Source organism: Saccostrea cucullata, unplaced genomic scaffold, assembly GCF_032062105.1.
Source record: "Saccostrea cucullata isolate Sc308-1 unplaced genomic scaffold, CSIRO_AGI_Scuc_v1 ctg10448, whole genome shotgun sequence".
Taxonomy (NCBI): domain Eukaryota; kingdom Metazoa; phylum Mollusca; class Bivalvia; order Ostreida; family Ostreidae; genus Saccostrea; species Saccostrea cuccullata.
Window position 1 is genome coordinate 35,111 of NW_026934347.1, and position 24,578 is coordinate 59,688.

General features: G+C 33.7%; 1 protein-coding gene across 1 annotated transcript; it reads left to right on the top strand.

The window, feature by feature from the left end:
* The first annotated feature begins 9,132 nt into the window (after positions 1–9,132).
* On the top strand, positions 9,133–24,039 carry LOC134240565 (uncharacterized). The gene is made up of 10 exons (XM_062722655.1): positions 9,133–9,211; positions 9,500–9,578; positions 9,823–9,890; positions 10,254–10,319; positions 10,478–11,391; positions 13,547–13,717; positions 14,138–14,626; positions 14,852–15,100; positions 21,161–21,685; positions 23,873–24,039. The coding sequence occupies exons 5-10, from the start codon at positions 10,560–10,562 to the stop codon at positions 24,022–24,024; spliced, it is 2,418 nt and encodes an 805-aa protein (XP_062578639.1). The 5' UTR covers positions 9,133–9,211; positions 9,500–9,578; positions 9,823–9,890; positions 10,254–10,319; positions 10,478–10,559; the 3' UTR covers positions 24,025–24,039.
* Positions 24,040–24,578: the final 539 nt, after the last annotated feature.

The following is a 24,578-nucleotide window of genomic DNA, read 5'->3' on the forward strand; positions in this document are numbered from 1 at the left end:
CTATCCTTGATGAAAAGAGGAAACAAAAATTGATTTTTCAAAATATCTGTGGTAAATAATTCATTTAAGAAATAAGCAACACTCTTATAAAGTTTTCTGGAAAACGAACTTTGTTGGTCATGTGATTTAATCCTCTAAAACCCTAAGGGCTTCTCAGTAGATTTGATCACGTACCAACTAAGATCATTTCCCACTCAACTTTTTTGCATTGTTACTTATACATGAATTTACATTTGAGAGAAATAAATTCCGAGTAAAATTGCATTTATTACACGAACGGGCCGCCGTATTGCTATTTTGTAAAGCCCAATGACCAAGAAGGTGTTCAGCCTTGAAAGTTCGCATCGAAACGACACGAAACCGTCAAGGCGTATACCAAATCACGAGACCGACCCGAGCCTCATTTCAGTCCCGTGTTCCGGAACGATGTGTATGACGTCCTCAAGATCTCAAAGTGGTAGAGAATGGGAGGGAGACCAGATTATCTCCCATTGTGATATGTCTTTTACTAGTCCCCGATATTTTATATTTTTTTCTCATGATAAGATCTTTAATAGAACGTCTAAATGTGTGACTTTTTGGGGTGTTTTTGGAAATGTGAAAAAGTGGGAGTAAATGAAATATTTATTTTATCATCTTGAAATTCAAATTGCTTTATGAAAGGATATTTTTGTCTTGCAAAAATGTGTTTTTTATGAGCAGTATTACAAATGTTTTTGTAAAGAAAGTATTTTAGCAAAAGTTTACACGTTTGTTACTGTGTATGAGAATTACACACACCTTTAGAAAAAAAATTAATGATATAAAATTCTGATAGATGTCTTTTCACATGGTATCCCCCCCCCCTTCCCGTTTCCAAGAGAAATGTTTACACTACTTTTTTCGGTACATCAATATGGCTCCACATGAAGATTTTATTGTATTGCATAATGTTTAAGCTGCCAAACAATTACATGGTCAGAAATCCCATTTGAACCCACTTGTATGCTAGTGAAGTATTTTTTCAGGTTGTATAATACAAGCAGCTGTAATTTGTTGTTCATGTCTGTTCTTTCACTAGAACTTCTTTAAACTTAAATTTTTATGTACTTTTCTCTGGATAACACAGCTTGGGTGTAAAAAGGGCAATTAGACAGAGACGTTTGGAGTGTATGTTTTTTTTTTATTCTTCGTCCTTGTTCAGCTTTTTAATTTCCTTTTTAGTTTAAAACTTAGTTGTTAACATTATTGACTTTAGTTTGACTTTAGTTTGTTGTAAACATAAATTCCTTGTATGAGTGTTTGTTCTATCCATGATTTACTGTAGTTGAGAATTTAAAATATTGTGCATGTACAAGTAGCCCTTTATTTCTTTCTTTATTTTTTTGGCTGTTGGACTTTGGGTTAATTTGATCATTATTACTTGCTTTTATTATTTACGCGAGTCTGTGTTTGTAGGAGATGATCTGAGAAAAAATTGTTTGTTTATTAACAATTTGTGAGTACAATTACTATTATCATAGAAATAAGTTTTTGTTTGCTTATTTTCTTCTTATTTTTTTTTAAGGTAATCATTTTTTAATACCATATATTATTTTCCTATCTTTTTTCGGTAAATATAGGACAGAGAAAAGTGATGAAATGGCAAAGGTGTCAAAAGCACATTCCAGAGTGGGGGGGGGGAGTAGCAAACCAACAAGAAAAGTTCGGGGACTAAGCCCTAATTTTCAATGCTTAAATTACCTGTATGTTTATCTTTGCAAAATAAGTTAGGGGGACACAGCCATCCCCTCCCCCAAGCCTGCGGTTCTGACATCAGTGAATAGTTAGAAGCCTCTTTTAAGATATTTAACTATGCAAAAAAATTGTCTCAGAAGCAATTGTCAATGAACTTGAAGAAAGGTTATTAAGCTATTTCAAGGTAAACATGAATGATCAAGAATCATTTGATTTAATCTATGGAATTATTGATTTAAATTACCTTGCTTAAACTTGCATGATCCAGTAGAAAGCAGAAACAGGTTAAAATTATCCCAGCAGGTATTACATACTATTCCAAGTTTTGTCTTAAGTTTAGTTACCAACATTTTTTACCTGATTTATATAATGAAGGACCAGCATTTATATTTGGTCACAAACAAATCTAGTTTACACCAAGAGCTCAAACCAGATGTAGACAGATGTTAAATTGTGATAATTTCTAGATGACTCACAAACCAGTTGAAGAAATTATTAATTGTAATAATTTATATATTACTGTAAAATCACATATTTTCCTGTGGTCAAATTTTCGTGGTTTGGGGAAAAAAATGTTGGTTCGTGGGGGGTTGATTTCGTGGATGAAGAATTTTGTAGTAGTTGTGCCCATGAAAAATTACATTTCGTGGTGGATATAGATTCGTGGGTCTCTTCATACCACGAAAACAACGAAAATTAAACCCCCACGAAAATTAGTGATTTCACAGTTTAAATACTAATAATCTGAAATCACAAACTTTAATATTTGTGATTAATCAAAAATATTGCTGCTTTATCATACATGTATTACATTTGATTTAATTCTGTAAGTTCTGAATTTTATTATATGGGGTTGGAAAATAAAAGAAACCAATATATTGTTTTGTTGTGTTCTAAATTTCATTATAAATTTTGAAGTCTCTTTACTTTTATGACATGTAAAAATACACTGTTTTTCAAAAAACAGCCATTATATCGAATAACAAGAGGCTCGCGGGCCTTGTAGGTCACCTGAGTATTATGGAACAACTTTCCAACAATTGAATTTCGTTCGTGTTTTAAACTTATGAAATTCAAAATTTCGAAAGAGGCACCATTGCTCATCATAAATATACTCTTGGCGTGTTTTCTTGATAACTTTATACACAGAGATAGATCAGAGGAACAAAGAAAATATGCATTTATATATACTGTATAATCAATATATAGTGCCCAATCTCACAGGAACCCCTTACCCCTGGGGCCACATAATTTCACAATTTTTGAAAAGGCGTATTTGCTCATTATAAATGTTTTTAAAATACCAAAGAGTAGATTTTGAAAAGCATTAATTCATTTTCAGTATAAGATCATTAGACCCCCTTCCCCACAGTACCTCTGACCCAGGTGCTTTGAAATTCACAATTTTGGAAGAGGCACCTTTCATCATCATAACTAGGTAGTAAGATAACCTGCTATACAATAAAAATGTTTACCAAGTATTCTTTCTTTTCATGTTACTTGTTAAGATCACGGCATATATAGTCCGACAGCCCGCGGTAGTCTGACCTTTTGACCATCGCCAATATTTTAAATAGAGGCAAAATTATTGAAAATCCTATATCAAACATTATTTCGAAGAAATTACGAAAAACCGCCCAAAATCGACCCTAATAAAAGTGTAACAATTAGCGAGAGAGTTGAAACAAAAACTTCAATTTTTCATTTCCCTGGGTCGAAAGGTCCAGTCCATAAGGGTGCGTGTGTATGTTTTGTCTGTCTTCCATCTATTTGTTTGTCAACTATGACCTGCATGCCAGAAAATAGCATTTCGAACATTACAGTCGCCGGGATGGTGGGTATGGGGGCTGTTTCAAAAGAAAATTGTAAGAATTTATACACTTAAAGGAAACGGATAATTTTCATTTGCTTAAATTTTCAAATTAAAAAGATTTTTATATTTGTTAAACATGTTTAAAGCAATTTATTAAGATATGACTTTTCTGTAAATCAAACAATTAAAACCAATCGCGTTTTATAGATATAAAAGAGGCAATTCGTCTGTAGAAACCTTAGCTTATTAGCTTAGATTATTATTAATTATTATTAACATGACCAGGGATGATATGGGGCCCGAGGGATTTTAGTATGTAATATTCTTTTTATCATATATTTAAAATACTTAATATGCGAGTTCACATATGTCACTGTCGTTGAAGAATGTTTGTGCTTGTTAGTGACATTTTTCTTTAAAATTTAATAGATCCAATTTTAGGTAACTGGAAAAAAATTAAGACCACAAATGTCATTAAAGAATTAATGAATGTCATTAATGAATATCTAAATAAAATTAAGTAAATTAACTTTTAAACTTAATACAAACGTTACTTCCGGTTTGATATGGATTTTCGGCCCGCCGGTCCGATACGTGATATGGCTTTTCGGACCGGTCCTTGATATGGGGTATTGTGACGTCACCCGTATCACAACGTGCAGAATCGGTGTATCTACTACTAAGTATATGATAAAAATATTTAAAAGCTACAGTACCCGGCCATAAGTGAGTGATAATTTTATTTTTCCACTATATATATATTTCATTGAAAAATGCATTTTTCTGAAATACTATTGGAATATTATTTGTTAATCATTTTTTATGACTAAAACACCATAAAATGCAGAATTCTTTGTAGTTTCTCTCCATATTATTTCAAAACAATTCTATTTCTAGGCATCACAATGAAATAACATTCAGGTGAAGTACAAAATAAAAATTTTAAGACTTCAATTTGTTAAGAAATCATAGTAATTTGAGGTTAGAAATTTTTGCCTTGGCAATTTTATTACTTGTTCTCAGTGATTTGAGTATCATATTTTGTTTATCATTTCAAGACAAGAAAATTGGAATAATTCTGCATGATTCAGTGAAAAAATCATGAAAATTGAGCTTAAATTGACTTCACAATAATTTTTTTTCAAAAATTGGATTTTCAATGAAAAATATAGCGTAAAAATAAAATTATGACTCACTTATGGCCACATACTGTACATACCCCGATACTTTGATTACGGGGACATAAAAAACCCCAAAGCAAAATGAAAAAATGAATATGTATTGAACAAGGGATTTTCTTTAGGCAAAGTTTCTCCGAGTTCCCACACTTCCTCATCATAATCGGGTCAGGCACAATCTCGGCGCTTGTTTTATACAGTACGCTAGTTTTCTACTAGGCCTATACAATAACATTATAGGCCTAACACATTGTTATTGTATAGTAGAAAACTAGCGTACTGTATGAAACAAACGCTTGTGTAATTAAGCTTTTAGGGTTTTCTTGTTTGCTACATTAAGTATAAATGAACTTAAAACACTGGTTGTAGGCATAATTACATGTAAATATGTACCTTGGCGAGCGCAGATATTTATAATAGGCAGTGTAGATTTTAAATTGTTGAAACTATGACCCCCGGGGTAAGGTTGCAGTTTTAATTGGCTTATTGTATGTTTCATGTCTGAAGGAATTATGCCTAGCATTTAGGTTGGAAAGAATGGAAAATCTGTGCAAACTCGTCAAAAGGGGGCAGATGTTGAGTAAAATTTGTTGGCAGCTCTTTATTTAGTTTGTCTGGTTAGATTTTGTACACCAGCTCTAGCTTTCTTGATTAAGGGTTAATTATACAAGATCACAAATGGCGTACTTCCGTAAAAACGCCATTTTGATCCCAAATGATCAGATTCAAATTCACTTAACACCGATAAATCACTGAGTATAACACAACATGCAATATTGTGGATGGAGTGTACATAATATCACATCAATTATACAGTGTTTTGCCCAATACGTATCCTTTCTTTAGAAATGAATTATTCGTCAATGTATTCAATTTTGCTTATTTAATTATTAGATAATACATTTACAAACTTATTAGAATAAGATTTTTAGATGAGAAAAAAATGATATAAAACATGGCTTGTCCATATGCTAATTCATCATTACGTGTCAAAACGCCATACACTCAGAAATTTATTTCTTCAATAAGCATATATGCTTTTCAGCAAAATATAGGCCTATCCCCCCAAAATGCAAATTTGATAAGATAAGACATATGTATTATCTTCCCATCGACTAGAGGATACTCTATTCTCTATTTGTATACACCCGAATGAATTGTTATACCCGGTGAAATTTCGCATGACCCAAACGTTTGATCACCATTGATTGTCAACTGTTTACAAGTATGGGAAACGTGCAGGTTTTAGACGAAGTGTGCATTTGGTTATGGGAATTACTTTTACCGCTTTTGGCCATTTACCATCTTAACTTGTTTTGTTATATGTAGCACTGGATAACACATGCAAGTTGGATAAAAACGGTAAGTAAATCTACCTTTCTCAATACCATGAATTCACTAGGCCTAAATACATGTCTTTGTCATTGACTGGAAACGCGATGATTTTCGCTTAAGCTCATTGAAAAACAATACATGTACAATACGAACTTCTTTCAATGCCCTTGCGTGACATTTGTTTAATACTTGTGCAAGTAGAGTTTATTTGAAGTTTATTTATATAAAAAACAGTACCAAGATATTTGAGTTCACTCTTAAAGCGGATCTCTCACACCTGAATTTTTGTGATGTTTATAAATTTTTGACAGTTTTTCAATTTTTTTCAATTTCTTTTTTTCATTGTTTTTACCCTTTGATATTATATATCTTTTCAGATATTGAAGAGGATCCAACCAGCTATTCTCAAGAAAATGCTGTTTTAGTTTTTCTTTTGTCTATTTTTGTAAATTTTAATAAAAATTATGTTGATTTTATTTTTATCTTTGTTGGTTATTATTTCAATATTTTATAACACTAAACTTTGAAGAGAAATTTAAAGCACTGGGCTTTTAAAAATATAGATAGAAGGGATTTTAACAAAATAAATAAAATATTTCAAATATTTCTAAAAAAATATATTGAAGTACTGTGGAACCTTATTTTATCGGATATGGGGCCTATTATTAGAAACAAATGCATGCAACAAAAATCAGTTATACTTTATAAGTGTAGAGAGCCCCCTTAAGGGTTAATTATCTTTTCATTAAAAAGGAATAAACATGCAAGAAAATCGGAAGCCATATCTGAGACAGCTACGTATATAAATCATTTTTCAAAACGAAAGTAGAAAAATACAAAGTGCACTGCTGTTTTAAAATCAAAATTGGCCTTTATTAAAAATATGGTAAAATTTACCATGTTTACAAGTAGGAATAAAATGAAACTAATTCAGATGAATCAACAAAGATTATTTCATGTCAAGAACACCAAGAAACTGGTTATTAAATTTAGCCTGGGACCACTGGGCTGTTATCAAAAACAGAAACAGGCCGCCTCGGGCAGTGGGGCGGCTACACTTACCAACCCTGCCTGTATACATTCTGTGACCAATGCCCTCTACAATATACATGGTTTCTAGTCCCTTTTTCTTTAAGTAAAAGACACAAAAAAGTTTTTAGCTCACCTGAGCCAAAGGTTCAGGTGAGCTTTTCTGATCAAAATTTGTCTGTCGTCTGTCGTTGTCGTCATAAACTTTTCACATTTTCATCTTCTTCTCAAGAACTACTGGGCCAATTTCAACCAAACTTGCTACAAAGTATCCTTGGGTAGAGGGAATTCAAGTTTGTTCAATTGAAGGGCGAAGCCCTCTTCCAAGGGGAGATAATTATGAATTAATGAAAAATTAATGACATCTTTTAAAAATCTTCTTCTCAAGAACCACTGGGCCAGGAAAGATGACACTCATGTGGAAGCATCCTCAGGTAGTGTAAATTCAAATTTGTTCAAATTATGACCCCTGGGGGAAGGGCGGGGCCAAAATGCTGACCAAAGTTTTACAGAAGAATAAATAGAAAAAATCTTCTCAAGAACCACTTGGCCAGGAAAGTTGAAACTCATGTGAAAGCATCCATAGGTAGTGTAGATTCAATTTTGTTCAAATCATGACCCCTGGGGGTAGGGCGGGGCCACAATGGCTGATCAAAGTTTTTCATAGGAATATACAGGAAAAATCTTTAAAAATCTTCTTCTCCAGAACCACTGGACCAGTAAAGATGAAACTCAAGTAGAAGCATCCTCAGGTATTGTAGATTGAATTTTGTTCACGTCATGACCCCCAGGGGGGTAGGGCGGGACCATAATGGCCAATCACAGGTTTACACACATGTAGGAATATAAAGGAAAAATCTTTAAAAATCTTCTCCTCCAGAACCACATGGCCAGGAAAGATGAAATTCATGTGGAAGCATCCTCAGGTAGTGTAAATTCAAGTTTGTCCAAATCATGACCCCCGGGGTAGGGCGAAGCCACAATGGCTGATCATAGTATAACATAGGAATATGTAGGAAAAATCTTTAAACATCTTCTTCTCCAGAACCACATGGCCAAGAAAGATTAAACACATATGGAAGCATCCTCAGATAGTGTAGATTCAATTTTGTTTTAATCATGACCCCCGGGGTTAGGGCAAGGTCACAATCTCTGATCAAAATTTATCGTAGGATTATATAGGATTTAAAAAAAAATCTTCTTCTCTAGAACCACTGGGCCAGTAAAGATGAAACTCAAGTAGAAGCATCCTCAGGTAGTGTAGATTTAATTTTGTTCACGTCATGACCCCCAGGGGTAGGGTCAGTCCACAATGTACGATCAAAGATTTGCACTGGAATACATGTATAGAGGAAAAATCTTTGAAAATCTTCTTCTCAAGAACCACTTGGCCAGGAAAGATAAAATTTATGTGAAAACATCCTCAGGTGTGTACCAGTAGATTCAATTGTGTTCAAATCATGACCCCCAAGGGGGTAGGACGGGGCCACAGTGGATGATTATATGAACATAATGAATGAATACATTGTAAATTTTTTTAACTCTTCTTTTTAAGAACCACAAAGCCATGATTGGTCATATCTTTATGTAAGCATCCTCAATTAGTGTTGATTCAAGTTTGCTCAAGTCATGAACGGGCAGTAGGGGATAGGTAGGTTGGGCCACTTTTGGGGATCAATGTTTTGCCTAGAAACATTGAGGACATTTTGTTTCCTAAGAACAGAAAAGCCATGTTTAATCATATTAATATGAAGGCATTTTCAGGTAGTACAACGTCATACGGGTTCAAATAAGGGTTTCCAGGGGTAAGGCTGGGCCACATTGGGAGGGGGGGGTCAAATGAATAAATAGGAAAAAACAATAATCTGCTCAGAAACATCAAAAGCATTTGTTGTATGGAAGCATCATACAGGTAGTTGGTACTTTAAAATTCCAACCCCCCCCCCCCCTGTAAACTTCTCAATGCTGATATGATTTCTGGTTGAATGTTATGTGAAACTTTTGATGTACGCCTTCGAAGATATTCTAAATGTAAGAGTTATCATGGAGTAAATCATGCCATTTAATTATTTTGATAGATTCCGTGTAAGATGTAGAGTGCAACTTTGGAAAAGAAGATGATGGTTTTTCCATTGTACAGGTTAATATTTTAATTACCCTGGTACTCTATATCATGTAAAAGGTTAATGTTATCATGTTTTCCAATTCTAAAGTTCATGAGGCTATAAAGTACATGTACATGATACTTTAAACTTATGAGGAAATTTTTCATGAATTTTATTTGAAAAATTTTGAACTGTTGAAAGTGGAAAAAACCCCGCAAAACATACTGTAACATCAAAATAGAAAATCATTATTAGTACTTATGCATGTACACCTGCACTGTTATACATTAAGTCAATTATACATTCTATATTCCTATGTTTAGGTGATTCTGAAGTTGCTGTTACAAATTTCCCAGGATGTGCTGTAGTTTTTAAGGGAAGGAAAATGTCACCTCCATACAGGTTTGTTTACCACATGTTAATGTTCATAAACTATAAAAGTAAGACCATAAAAAAATAATTTTTTGGTTTCTCAGGCCAAAATTTACAAAATTGAATGTGAAAGGCATAAGGAAGGAGTGATGTCCTTGGGCCTCTAAGAGATAATACAAGACTTGTATATCAAAATGAAGATGAGATAAAGTTAATTAATTGAATACATGTTTCTTTAGAATGATAAATAAAAATGTTTTTTTTCTTTCACCAGGGCATAAGGACACAAACCAAGGGAAATTGAAACCTTGCCATGGTTACAAGACACAAGACATCAGTGTGGTATACATTTCTATGTTACTTTATATAATGGTGTACCAACACACTGTTAGTAGATCATACCAGTATCTATACAGTGTGGTACATCATCACAAATATCTATATTTAATACTGCACATTGTTGTTACTTTGAATTAAAAGAAACGTTTTTTAAAACTGTAATATATTTATTTAAAGTAAAGGTTATTAAGATTTTATGCAATTTGTAAATTTGTATATAAAGTTTATTTATAAAGAAGTGGAACTAATTGAAATCAAGTTTACATTTCAAATATTTTATTTCATGCACTGCAGAAGAATTTTGAACATGTTGAATGTCTTCTCTTCTTTCATTGTTTTAATCTTTAAATTTTGATTTTAAAACAGACTTCACTGTGAATACTAGATCCTTGCTATACAAAGAAAAGAAAAAAATCAGCACCAAGTATCAAGGTATTTATGTGTGTCTCTGTCTTAATATTAGTGTGTGCTTTAAGTTCTGAAAATCAATCTGTTATTATAAATACATGTTATTCACTGAGTACATTGTAAATAGAAAGATGTTACTGATGTCTCTACATGTAACTGTAGTACACTGTTGTAATTTACAGAGAGATCTCCCTGACTGAAGAAATCCACACGGGATTGTGTTATAAAACATCAGGGTAAAGAAATAGATGTCTGCTGTCAATAATGTATAGAGGAGTGTACCAGAAATCTGTCACCGTGCCTGGTGTTAGTGGGTGTATTTACATTTCACGTGTTACATCAGACCGGGTCTGGATCAGTGATGGTAGGAATCTTATACTGACAAACACTAAAGGAGTAGAACTAGATCGTGTGACAGATATATGTAGTTATGTGGGAGGACACACTGTGAATACTTACGGTTATTTAATTTATATATACAGTAGTGATAACATCAATAAACTGTCTACAGAGAACAAAGAAAAGACTACGATAATAAAGTACAACACATCACCATGGATACCATGGAGTGTCTACAGCTCCCCCTCCACTGGACACCTGCTGGTCGGGATGAAGAACGCTTATAGTAATGCAGGCAAGGTAGTGCGGTATAACTCCACAGGAGAAAACATCCAGACAATACAGCACGACAACAACACTGGTCAGGAACTGTATAGTAACCCTATTTATATCACAGAGAATCGCAATGGAGATGTTATTGTGTCTGACTATGACCGTGAAGCTGTAGTGGTGACAGATGGTGACGGTAATTACCGATTCTCCTACAGAGGTCCTCCATCAGGATCACGACTAGCACCATGTGGAATCTGTACTGACGCGCTGTCACACATCCTGGTGTGTGATTGGAACACCCGGTCAGTACAGATGTTAGATAGTGATGGTCACTATCTGACAGAGATACAGACATCACAACACGGGATAGACACACCATGGGGCCTGAGTTATGATGATGACACCCAACTACTGTGGGTAGGGTCAGGGTACATCAACAACACAGTCAACCTATACAGAGTGGTAGATACAGACTCTCTGACTGGTAAGTAACACTGTAGTCTGTTTTATTGTATTGTATAATTATTATAATACCTATACTAAATAGCTACATCATAATAGAGAGGTCATTTAAGAATAACTTGACATGAATGTATTCAAGTGTTTATTTACAAATGTAATAGAAATGATTGTTCATTGTGTAAACAACAAATATAAGCTGTTAAAGATGAAGTTTATGACTACAAATATGATCAATAGATTAAAAAGTAATGATAGATTTACATCTATAGTCTGTAATTAATTGTAAGATGTTGTGTGTAACTCTTCAATCACTGATTCATACATGTATACACTGAATCTTATGTCAAACTTTTCTGTAAATTTTTATCAGAGCCATCTTATGGTACATTCATACATCTATATATTTGTTTGACAGATAGGTTTTGAATTATAGTATACGTATCATATACTGTCTTTGGGGTAATAATCAACTTTTGAAATTGCGTGAAGTTTTGTTCGATAAATACGTTTGGTGTTGTATGATCAGTTTTGAGAAATAGCATTTTTAATTTGTTTACAATGTCCTTTATAATGTATTCAGTTTAAGTAAGTCTACATTTAGAACACATGACAGTTTGTACTTATTTTGACAGTTTGATATAGACACCATTGATATTAACACAGCTCTGTCTAGGAATGTTGTGTATTTCTGTAGCAGGTGTTCAGTAAATCTACACTGTGTACTGAGTTGACATTTTGTGTATGAGAAACGTCTAGATGTCTGATGAAATATGGAGATAAACAACATTATTCAAGGTTCAAGTCCACACTGTTGCTTAAGATTCATTTCATTTTAATGAACAAAAAAAATTATTTCTTAGACACTATAGAATAAGTATGAATGCAACTGCATTGAATAATTTTATTAAATTGCTAATGAAAGGGAGACAATTCAATTTTGTATTTGAAGGTAAAGAAAAAAAAAATTAAGTTACCTCCCTTTTCATTATAAAAGTTTTAAAACAATTCCTGTTAAAAACAACTTAATCTCCCGCTTTGTTTCAAAATAGTTGATCCATGAAACTAAAAGTATAATTTCATTATCACTACCTGTATCAAATGTAAGTACAAGATATGGTAAAGGAGGAAATACTTGTATATTTATCATTACATTTATTCTGTCAATTTGTAACCCTATGTATCCCAACCACATGAATTTAAGAGACTGGAAGCCCTCAGATGATAATGCACTGAAAATGTTACATTTTTACCCTGTTACAAGCATTGGAGGTCACTGACAGAAATATGTAGGGTTGATTTCTGTGGTTTACACTGTCACTGAACTAAGTGTAGATGCTTAGAGAAGGGGGGGGGGGTAATATATGGCTGTACTATTTCAAGTTATGTCAAGTTTTTTATCATTATTGCGAACTCATCTGACCTATTTCAATTTATAAGAAATTTTTGGATTGTTTTCATTTATAATTTACATCCAATCACATATATATGTTTGTATTCAGTGAATTTTCAGTGGAGTTAGGCCTTAGGAAGGCATATTATAACTCTAAACAAAGGTCATGTGAGTATAGCTAAGGTCATCAGTACTTAACAAAAGACATTTTGATGCAAATTGTGTTGATTATGAATGTTTTATGGAAACAAAGAATTTAACATTGATTGGTCAACTTTGTCATAATTTTAAATGTCATCATATGATTTGAGGTGATTTGAGACACAAGGTACATTATCCTGTCAAGTTAAAGAACTTCATCTTGTAGTCATAAAATTATACATATTTTGAAGTAGAAATAATTTGGAGGATGCATTTATCATTGATAGCAGTCATCAATGATCTTTAATCCATTATGATATTTTTATATTGTTATAATGTTGATTATATTGGAAACAAGAAAGCCCATACATAATCATTTGAGAGCATGAATCAACAATGTTTTATCAGAACAAAATTATCTCCCTTAGTATTTATTGGCATAATGAAAATCACAAATGGTTTTTTTTAATGAATGTATAAATATCAAGATTTGATTCTAAAATTTTTGGACTTAAACCATTTTAACTACTCCAATATCATAAATATTTGATATAGGAGTACCAAAAATGACATTGTTTTGTGAAGATTAATCAGGATTTTTTAAAAGTATTTATAATATATAAAAGACTCCTTTTATCTTCAACAGGACTCCTTCTGGAGGACATCAAATGTAGAAAACATCCCAGAATTCCCCTGGACCAGTTCTGTACCCCGTGTGGTGTTCCCTTGTGTGTGGAGTGTACCAGCTCTGAGGATCACAGCAGACATGACCTTAGAAAGATAAAGACATTGTTTGACAACATTCACAGGATAAAGGGTAATAGTTAAATTAGTTTCTTAAACAACATAAATTTATGTATGTAGTAAATGGAATATATTTTGAATATTTGATCCAATTCTGCTTCAATTATCAATAAATTATTTATAACAATGGCCTTTATTTACCCAATCCAAACACACAAGAGATAATCTTCTGTATGAAGTTTGTATCTGAAGGAATTTTTGTACATAAGGTTAACTGCATAATGTGGGTGTCCATGACAAACATACATGCCCTTTTAGTAACATTTGAATCAATGTAAGGAGACCTGTTATTGATATAATGTTGATTTAAATTTATGGGAAAATTACTCCATTCTGTGTAACAATTTTAATTGCCGGTGATATTAATACATTCAATGTTTTTTCCGAGCTTTTTTTTATATATTATGCATATATATTTTTCTTTACTTTGTAGATGGAGATACCCTATTGATGTGCCTTCTTATTTCCAATTCCTACAAAATAAACATGAAAGAAGGAAACTGGATGACTAAATATAATGCTGTTGCCAACATTTTTCATTCCAAGGAAGTCACAAAGCCATTTGCCCCTACAGATTTAGAAAAATACAAACCAATTCTGAAACTCAATGAATCAGAGATCAGTTTTTCCAATGATTGCTTCAAAGATATCAGTTTCCTAAAGTTATTAAAGAGTCCTAAAATAATTAGAGACAGGATTGGAGTTTATACAGTAAACTTAAATGATATTTTCTTGACTTGGGCAGAAAAAGAAAACATTGCTGAGTTCTGTAGATCATGGAATTATCAGAGAGGGGAGGATGAAGTTTGCTGTTGGTTACTGCCAGAAAAAAATGAAGAGTTTTTAAAGAGACTTGGACAAGATGTTTTCAAGCACCCAACAATGGTGGACCAGTCACTCCATGAAGCTGTATTTAGAAAATGTAGGTCTACATTCAAAGAATTTTCAGAATTCTTTACTTAAAATTAAATGACAAATGTTTGAGGTTTTAGCGGATTTTTGTTTTATTAATGATATTCATTTAGTAATTATTGATTGAGAAAAAGAATGTGAATATATTTCTTTTTAAGTTTGTACATGTACGTAATTTTATTTTGACTATTTTTCTTTAAGTTAGTATTATAATGCCCCAATGTTTTTCTCTTAGTCGGTGTACCTATTCAGATAATAATGAGGGGAGACAAATCTGTAAAAAAATTCATCGCAAATCTGAAGAAAGGAAAGACCATGATGTACCACGCCTCTGGGATGATCATTGGATGTGCAGGTAGTGGAAAAACAACATTACTACAGAGACTGAAGGGCATCGATCTGAAAGAAATAAAGGAAAATACCAACCCAACCAGAGGAGTTGACATTCATGCAGATGTCTTTGAAGTAACAGATAGCATCCATGGTATGCTTCATTCTTTGTTTCCATTGATCCTGTGCTAAATCAAAACGTATATAATAGTCTTGTGCTTGGTATTCACCACGCGTAAATTGTAGTCACTGTTTGAAACATGGTGCATGAGCTAGAGGCGATTGCACTATGTGTCAAACGCCGACTACTGTTTATTCAAAGTGCATGCTAAACAGAACACCTGAACCCAAGGCTCAATTTATCTTTCCTGATCACATTTTGTCTGTCATCCATCTGGCTAGCTGCCTGTGCATCTTATTAAGATATCTCCAAATTATTTGGACTTTTGACTGACAAGCGCTTAAGTCGTAAATAGTTTGATTTTGAAGATATTTAAATGCCCCAAATATGTTACTTTTTCAGTGCAAAAAAGGTCACACAATAATATTTGCAAATTAATTTGCAAGATTATTTCAATGATAAATATTATTAAAACTATTTTACCTTAAATAAGATTAAATCTGTTGCTATGATAACATCTAATAAATTATGATAACAGTTAAAGTAATTAACCAAATACTTAATTGCAAAACGGTTAATTTAATTGTACCTTACATGTAGCTCAGTAAGAAGCACATTGACCCTCTATGTTCTCTGCGATTTGTAATCATCCTTTATGAGTACTTATCCAAATTATACTTATCAAAAACCCTTGAAAATATTCTTCTCAAAAACCCTTGATTAAAGAAATTTCACAAATCTAACAAATCTGGGCATACAGCATAAGGGAAACTGTGTATTTTTCATGATCCCTGCAGACCTAACGCTTGTGAGGTGGAGGTTTGAATCATTAAAAATAAGTGCCATATTTAAAAATCATCTTATTTATTCTTGGGCACGAAGCAGTAATACCAATAGTTTGAAAATTATGAACCCAGGGTCAGATAGTCTGGTGCTAGTGCAGGTCTACTATGTATATAGATAATACAGTAAAACATTAATTATTTCTTTAAAAAATCTTCTTCTCTGCTCTTGGGTATTAAACAAATTGACTCAGTGCATACCAGGTAGTTATGATAAGCAAGGTGCCTCTATCCAAGTTGTGAATTTATGTACCCTGGCTCGGGGGTTCTGAATAAGGCAGGTCTCTATTCATAATATTCCATAAATGCATTATTAACGTCTTCCGTTTCCAACGGAAGACCTTTCTGTTATTCTTAGGTTTCTTTTCCACGGTTTTTTTTCTTTTTTTTTTCTTACCGATTTTGTGCACGCGAGTTCTCGGAAATGGCTCGCTCGATTTTCATGAAACTTTCAGGGATGATGTAACATAAAAAAAATCTAGACATCTATTTTTTAATTTTGATGACGTCACTTCCGGTTCCGCAATTTTTGCATTTTAGTGAATTTTAGAGGGTTAGGTTGTCCGCGAGTTTTCTCGAAAACGGCTTAAGATAGAAACTTGAGATTTTCAGTGATAATAGAGCAATAAATGTAGTTGTGCGGAACGTTTTTCATATTCACCGAAATTGCTGTGTACGTAAGCTCGTTATGGCCAAAAAATAGTCCTATCGCGAATTTCAAAAATTTTGAACCTTTTCAACGATAACTTTTTACTTAGAAATATTTTGTTAAAAGATGTAGAACAAAAGAAGTGTAGAATTAAAAGATGTTTCAAATGATATCTAGAAAATAGGGCTGGCCCCTAAATTTAAGGGCCTGGAGGGGCCAAAAGTTTTTCCTTTATATCTCAAAAAGTATTGAGAATTTGTAATACGTCAAAGAAGCAAAGTTGTTCAAAATGTCAAGTTTAATTTACTGCAGTTGTCAAAATGCGTCCAGCGTCGTCACTTCCGGCCAAACCGGAAGTAGTCAAAAAACGCGTATTTTTGCCGTTCTTGACAAGTTTCTGGGTAACATATGACTCTGGGAGCTTAAAAATTTATTTTCTGTCCGTCCTCCTTACTTTCGGTCAAACCGGAAGTAGTAGAATTTAGCTTATTTTTGCATTAATTAACTTAGCTTTAGAGGATTCAAAGCATTTTTTGGTGTTAATTCTCATTTTACTTAAAAATGAAAGCTACTTCCGGTCTAGCAGGATGGAAGACCTACTCGTTGCTTTGCAACGAGCTTTGCTCTAGGTTCTTTTATATTTGGTGTTTCTCTAAGAAATAAGCATTTTTTTGTAAAGGTTACACTAGTTAATTAATAAAACGATAATTGGACATTTGATTTTTGCCATACACCTGACTGAGATCGATTTTTCCATTCCAAATCCCTCGGTAGTATTTGGAAATTAGGTTCAATTATAAAAAATTGGTTCATTCTAGAGTAATAAAAGAAATCAAGATAACAAACAGAACAGTATTCAATATGAGTGAAAAATTCTCAAGAGGGACGTTTAACAATATACAATCAATCAATCAATCAATATCAAAATCATCAAACAATTTAAAATAGGGGCAAAGTTCTTGAAATCTTTCGGTCCTGTCGGCAAGACCAATAAAAACAACCAAGGACCTATAACTTTACGTTCGGTGTCAGTCCAAATGACCGGTAGATGTTGAGAAAGAAACCTGTGAAAATCCGACTAAATTTCGTGCAAATTCCCTATAATCAACCGATCATAATCTGTTAAACGCTTTTCAGTATCTTGTAATGGCTTCTTTGATGAACACAAGTACCAATCTATGATTGATTAATTGTTTAAACAAGGTTTTTGACGGCGATAAGGTATTATCGAGGTGAGAAAATCGAACTAGATTAAAAACTTATGAAGAAGATCGGCTCCCCACGAGAATTAAAAAAAAATGTTATACGATCAAAATGGCATGAAGTATGCAGTTTGAATTGAAGCAGGGTGCAAAATGTATTGAGAATAAAATTCAATTACAGTTTTTATCTTTCTATTTAATTTTTTTGTTGGACTGATAGAAATTTATCTGGACTGACAAACTTCCCTTGCAGCGGAAAAAAAAGATTTTAGGAACTCTGTAGGAGCAGAGCAAACACGGACCAGTCACCTCCGAAACATTAGATGTGGGATCAGGTGCCATGGAGGAGTGAGCATTCCCTGCTGACCGAACACACCCACCCATGTGCTCCTTGTTGTGATCTGGAAATAACGGAAAAAAAATCCGTTGTCAATTCAGTTTATAAATAATGGACTAACAATTAGGCTGAAAAACGTCAGTCAGCATTTAACTCAATGATACATTAACTATTTCCCTACACTGCACATACTATTTTGCTTGATTCAATGAACTGATCTTTGATTATGGAATTCACATAACACGTATCATGAAATGTTGGCCGCAAAAAGGCATATGACTGGAGATGGGGAGTGTGGGGGGATTTTAAGTTTCTTTATACAAATGAAAAATTTTATACAATACTTTTTTATATTAATGAATTTTATGTTTGTTATCCTTAAAAAACACAACTCGAAAAAAGGTGTATGTCATTTTGGATATTACTATCTATGATGTAAGTACCAATGTCCACTCTTAGCATTCCCTACACTTGCAATTGACTGCTTTATTGTCATTTATATCGGCATGGAATGGCGACTCATGTCAGTTAAGAAATAAACAACAATGTTAAAAAGTTCTCTGGGAAATGAACGTTTAGTTGGTCACGTGATCAAATCCTGTGAAACCCGAAGGGCTTCTCAGTAGATTTGATCACGTACCAACTAAAAGTTCATTTCCCAGTGAACTTTTTTACATTGTTGTTTATTACTTATATTTACATTTGAAACGAATACATTTCGAGTTAAATTGTATTTATTACACGAACAGGCCAACGTATTTGCTTTGTATTGACGCGCAATGACCTAGAAGTTGTTTGGTAAAAATTTCACATCGCTCTGTAATCCGGTCGCGCTATGACTTCTGACCCCAAAATTTGAATGTATAATGACCATAGTTTGGACCTAAAAATGAGTGGTCCGACATTTTTAATCATGGTAGAATTTTGATTCAGAAGATGTTATCAAATAAAATTGCTCAACCTAAGGAATTAACAAAATTTTTATTATTGTCCAATTACATTGAAGTCTAGGGGAAGAACATGTTTTATAAGATATTGTAAAAAAGTAATGTGATATTAAACAAATTAATCTCTGTGTGAGAATATGCATAAACTCCCTCTTTAGTACACTTTGAAAAAAATAGATAATTTACCGCAGAAATTTTGAGAAATAAAAATTTGTCTTCTTTTCATCAAGGGCAGATAACTCCTCAAAAACTTTTAATGTGCAAAATGACCGTCTCCTTACATGTTATCAACCTTGTGAATTTGGTTCATTTCACTTTTATTGTTATCTAGCAATGTGTTTTGAATAGTTAAAAAATTATTTAAATTCGTTCAAAATCCCTTCATTATTCATTTAATACCGGGACCTTAACTATAAAATTGTGGACTGGGGATGAATCAATTAAAAATTGATTTAAACTTAAATCACAAAATAGTATGCAAATCGTTAGCTTAATCTTGCATTTTTAGCTCTTCTTAGCCAAAGGCTCAAAGAGCTAATGCAATGGCCATTTGTGCGGTGTGCTGTGTGCATAACTTTTTAGAATATGGGCCATAACTGAAGAACCCCTTGGCCAATCAGTGTCAAATTTGTCACAGGGTATCCTTGGCCCAAGGGCTACCCTTTATATGCTAAAATAAGGATTGTGACCCTTAAACAAGGGGAGATAATAAGGAAAACAAAACCAAAAGTACTGGTTGCTAAAAAATCTTCTCCAGAACCACCTGGCAAATTTTCACCAAACTTACATACAAGGATCAGGATATGTTGAAGATTAAAAATTGTTGAAGGCATGACCCTTGGGCAAAGGGCGTGGTCTCAAGGTCACTTCAAAGTTGACCTAAATTTACAAATAATAAAAACGTTTATATTTTGCTTACTATTACGACTAGGATTATCAAATCTTATAAGTTGATGCATCTCAGGACTTCACATCATGTTAACTCAAAAGTAGGTCACGGTGACCTACTTTTAAAATTTTATGGGCATTTGTTTTCAAATTGATTTGAAGGCATATTTTGGGCACTTTTAAGGCCTATGATCATCAAACTTTGTCAGTTTATGCATCTTGGGTCCTTGAAGAACATCAGCTTAAAAGAAGGTCACCGTGACCTACTTTTTGAACTTTATGTCTTATTCTTTTTAAAACATTTTATCCTATTATTTCAGACATTAGGAGGTTTAGCATCATCAAATCTTGTAAATTGATGCATCTTGGAACCTTAAAACATATTTATGAAAAGTAGGTCACTGTGACCTACTTTTTGAATTTTGCAGGCAATTGTTTTCGATTTCTTTAAAAGGCATATTTTGATTACCTTGAGACCAAGGATCATCAATCTTGTTCAACAGATGCATCTTGTGACTTTGAAAAATGTCGACCAAAATATAGGTCAGGATGACCTTGTTTCAACATTTTATGGCTATATGTTAGTATCTTAGGTATTTATTGGCTTAGAATCATCAACTTTGTGAGTTGATGCGCCTTGGGTTTTCAGAGAGTAACAAACAAAAAGTAGGTCACAGTGACCTACTTTTGAAATTTCATGGCTTTATTTAAGTATCTACAGTACTTATTGGCTTAGAATCACCAAACTTTGGAAGTTGATGCATCTTGGGTTTTTGGAGAATGATGTCCAAAAAGTAGGTCACGGTGACCTACTTTTAAATATCTCAAATACTTATTGCCTTACAATCTTCAATCTTTGTTTATTAATGCATCTTGAGTCCTCGGAAAACTTCGATCTTAATATAGGTCACTGTGATGTACTTATGGTTTTTTATAGCTTTATTATTAAAAATATTTTCAGTCCTAATTGGCGAAGAATCATCAAACTTTGTCAGCTGATGCAACTTGGGTCTTTGGATACTTAAGATAAGAGGCTTCAAATAGAAGTGATAGATTGTATAATTTATCAGAAGAGCGATTCAAGGCCCTTGGGCCTCTTGTTATTTGTAACATTTTGTTTGGGTTTTTTTTTTTGCATTTCTGCCTTTACTTTTTGGCTAGATATGGGGTATCCATATGTAGCCAAAAGTGAAGTTGTAAATCAAGGTGTATTTAATGTTTTTTGCAGTTAATTTTTCAAGTCAACAAAAACACTTTAAACTACAGCTTGATAAAAAAGATATGAAGCAGAGTGTTCCTGAATCTCATTCAGTAAATGCAGCCGATGATGGGGAAAGGATGGAACCAGTTGATGAAGCGGCCAATACGACTGAAGCATCAAACACTGGACAGATATCACATGATGACACCAACATTAGCATGACTCAAACTGCCTCATCTAATGAGCCACGCGGGGCCACGTCATCAGAAAATGTAGCAGAAGTTGTGAAGGAAAGCAAAGATATTCCTCATAGTTCAGAAATTTCTGGAAATTTGCAGATTGGTGCAGAAGACATTTCAGATGATCCTGAGAAAAAAATTACCATGACTGACTTTGCAGGGCAGTGTTCATATTATGCCTCACACCAGATTTTTCTGAGTCCGCGGGCGTTCTTCATTCTGGTGCTGAATATGGAGAAGAAGTTTGATTATAAGGTTGGAGAAGACGTGTGCTGTCAGAAAGGCTCCATTTATGGGGAATGGACAAACAGAGGTTGTATACAATGAAATGACATTTATAAGCAATCTATCTATTTTAGCTCATCGAAGCTTAAAGCTCAAAATATATTTTCTGATCACATTGCGTCTCGTATCCCTCTGTATGACTATTTGAGAAAAAAAAATTCTTAAAAAATATTATTTTCAACTTGAAGTTTTCTCCAGAGCAACTGATACTTTTTCAACCAAACATGCCACAAATCATCTTTTGGTGAATGTACCCGGTAATTCAGGTTCATTCAATTGAAATTTCACAGACCATTTTAATTCGAGATAATCAAGAATAAGATCCAATTTGTTGGCATCTGGATTCACATTTGTTCAAATCATGAACCTAGGTGGGCCATACTGAGTAATCACTACTCAAATTGTTACAAAGAACTATTAGAGGAATTTATCTAAATATTCTTTTCAAGCATAATTATATATAATATAATGCAGATTCAAGTTTATTCATATCATGACCCAAGAAGGCATGGTTGGACAACAAAATGTGATCAAGCTTAAAAGAACAAAAAGGGAAAACTAAAATATTTCATTTCTTCTTCTCAGGAGCTACATGTAGTTAAACTGATATAGAAGCAATCTAACGTATTGTACATATATTAAAGTTTATGAAACGTAGGAGTAAGGGGGGTCATAATGGGAAGTCAAATCTTTACAAAGATATATGGGAAAATATCATAAAGATGTTCCTCTATATAATAGCAAATGCCTAATTGATCATATTGATGTAGAAAATAGTTTCAAGTTTTTCCAAATCAGGAAATTTGCAAGTAAGATGGGACCACAGGGGGATCAAAGATTTATATATAGGGATATATAGAATATATATATAGGAAATGAAATTTGGAAATTACGAAGAGTATTTCAGCTCAAAATCAATTTAAACATAATAAATGGGCTGCAGAGCAAAGATGGACCTCACCAAACATAAGAGGTGGGATCAAGTGCCATAAAACAGTAAGCAAAAAAGTCTTTGAAAATTTTGTTAGGAACAAGAAGGTAAAGATTATTCATATTGTTATGGAAGTATCTTTAGGTAGTGTAGATTCAAATATGATAAAATCTTAACACCTAGGGATAAGGTTTAGTCAAAACAGGAATAGGATTGAATCATGACACCTGGGGATAAGGTTGGGTCACAGTAGGAAAAGGATCAAATCTTGTCACCAGGGGACAAGGTTGGGTCACAGTAGGAAAAGGATCAAATCTTGATAATTGGGGATAAGGTTGGGTCACAGTAGGAATAGGATCAAATCATGACACCTGGGGATAAGGTTGGGTCACAACAGGAATAGGATCAAATCATGACACCTGGGGATAAGGTTGGGTCACAACAGGAATAGGATCAAATCTTGACACCTGGGGATAAGGTTGGGTCACAGTAGGAAAAGGATCGAATCTTGACACCTGGGGATAAGGTTGGGTCACAGTAGAAATAGGATCAAATCAAGACAACTAGGGATAAGGTTGGGTCACAACAGGAATATGATAAAATCTTGACACTTTGGGATGAGGTTGGGTCACAACAGGAATATGGTCAAACCATGACACCTGGGGATAAGGTTGGGCCACAGTAGGAAAAGGATCGAATCTTGACACCTGGGGATAAGGTTGGGTCACAACAAGAATAGGATCAAATCTTGACACCAGGGAATAAGGTTGGGTCAAAACAGAAAAAAGATCTAATCTTGACACCTGGAGATAAGGTTGGGTCACAACAGGAAAAGGATCGAATCTTGACACCAGGGGATAAGGTTGGGTCACAGTAGGAATAGGATCAAATCATGACACCTGGGGATAAGGTTGGGTCACAGTAGGAAAAGGATCGAATCATGACACCTGGGAATAAGGTTAGGTCACAGTAGGAAAAGGATCAAATCAGGACACCTGGGGATAAGGTTGGGTCACAGTAGAAATAGGATCAAATCAGGACATCTGGGAATATGGTTTAGTCACAGTAGGAAAAAGGATCAAATGATAAAGACTGATGATAAGGTTGGGTCACAACAGGGAACCAAAGTCATCCATGGAAAAATTAATGAAGAAAAATCTGGTTAAGACATTAGGAGCATATTGAGTATTGTGGTTCACGAGCCTTTATATAATCTTTATTCTTTTTTTCAGAACGAAATATCTTGTCTACTCTAAATTGAGTTTTTTTGTATTTCTTTTTCAGATTATCTAGAATTTTGGATGAAGTCAGTTCATCAATACAGCAGTGATAAAGCCCCGGTTATCCTGGTTGGTACCCACAGTGAAGAGAAAACAGAAAAGGTACTCATACATATTTTCCTTAATGAAAGATATATTTCTATGCTTAAAGTATAGTGACACGCAAAAGAAACCCAACACCCTACTTTAGGGGGGAAATAAATATGTAAAGTGGAGAATTTTGTGTCTTAAAAATATGAATATCTTCAATTTGGTAAACATTGGTAATTTAACGGTTGAACGATTTCCATATCATAACTGGAAGTCAGGTTTCAGTCTGTTTAACAGAAATCAAAAATTGCATGTTTAACAAAACATTTGGAAGTATTATGGACTCTAAAGGGTTTTTACTGTTCAAAATAAGTAATGCAGCAATATTTCAAAATATAAACTCTCCTTTCGTCTCCCGTAACGATGCAAAGGCTGCTTGAAAATGGCTTTTGAACGTATTTCTGTTGCTCTTGCTGGAAAATTTTAATGCAAAGGTGATGGAGAGTTGCTGATGCGAAATTTCACTACATTACGCCTCAACAGGGTATAACGTATCAAATGCATTAAGGACAGTCCTTGTACCGAAAGTACAAGAGTGGCTACAGTGCTCTAAGTTAGAGAAAATTTGACCTAACCATCTAAAAAACGGGCATTTAAAATGTCAAAGAATAATTCCTTCG

Excerpts from the sequence above, each read along its gene's own strand:
- LOC134240565 (XM_062722655.1), top strand. The coding sequence starts at position 10,560 with ATGTATAGAGGAGTGTACCAGAAATCTGTCACCGTGCCTGGTGTTAGT. Across the intron at positions 13,718-14,137 it reads CAACATTCACAGGATAAAGG|ATGGAGATACCCTATTGATG; the intron begins GTAATAGTTAAA and ends TTTACTTTGTAG. Across the intron at positions 14,627-14,851 it reads TGAAGCTGTATTTAGAAAAT|TCGGTGTACCTATTCAGATA; the intron begins GTAGGTCTACAT and ends TTTTTCTCTTAG.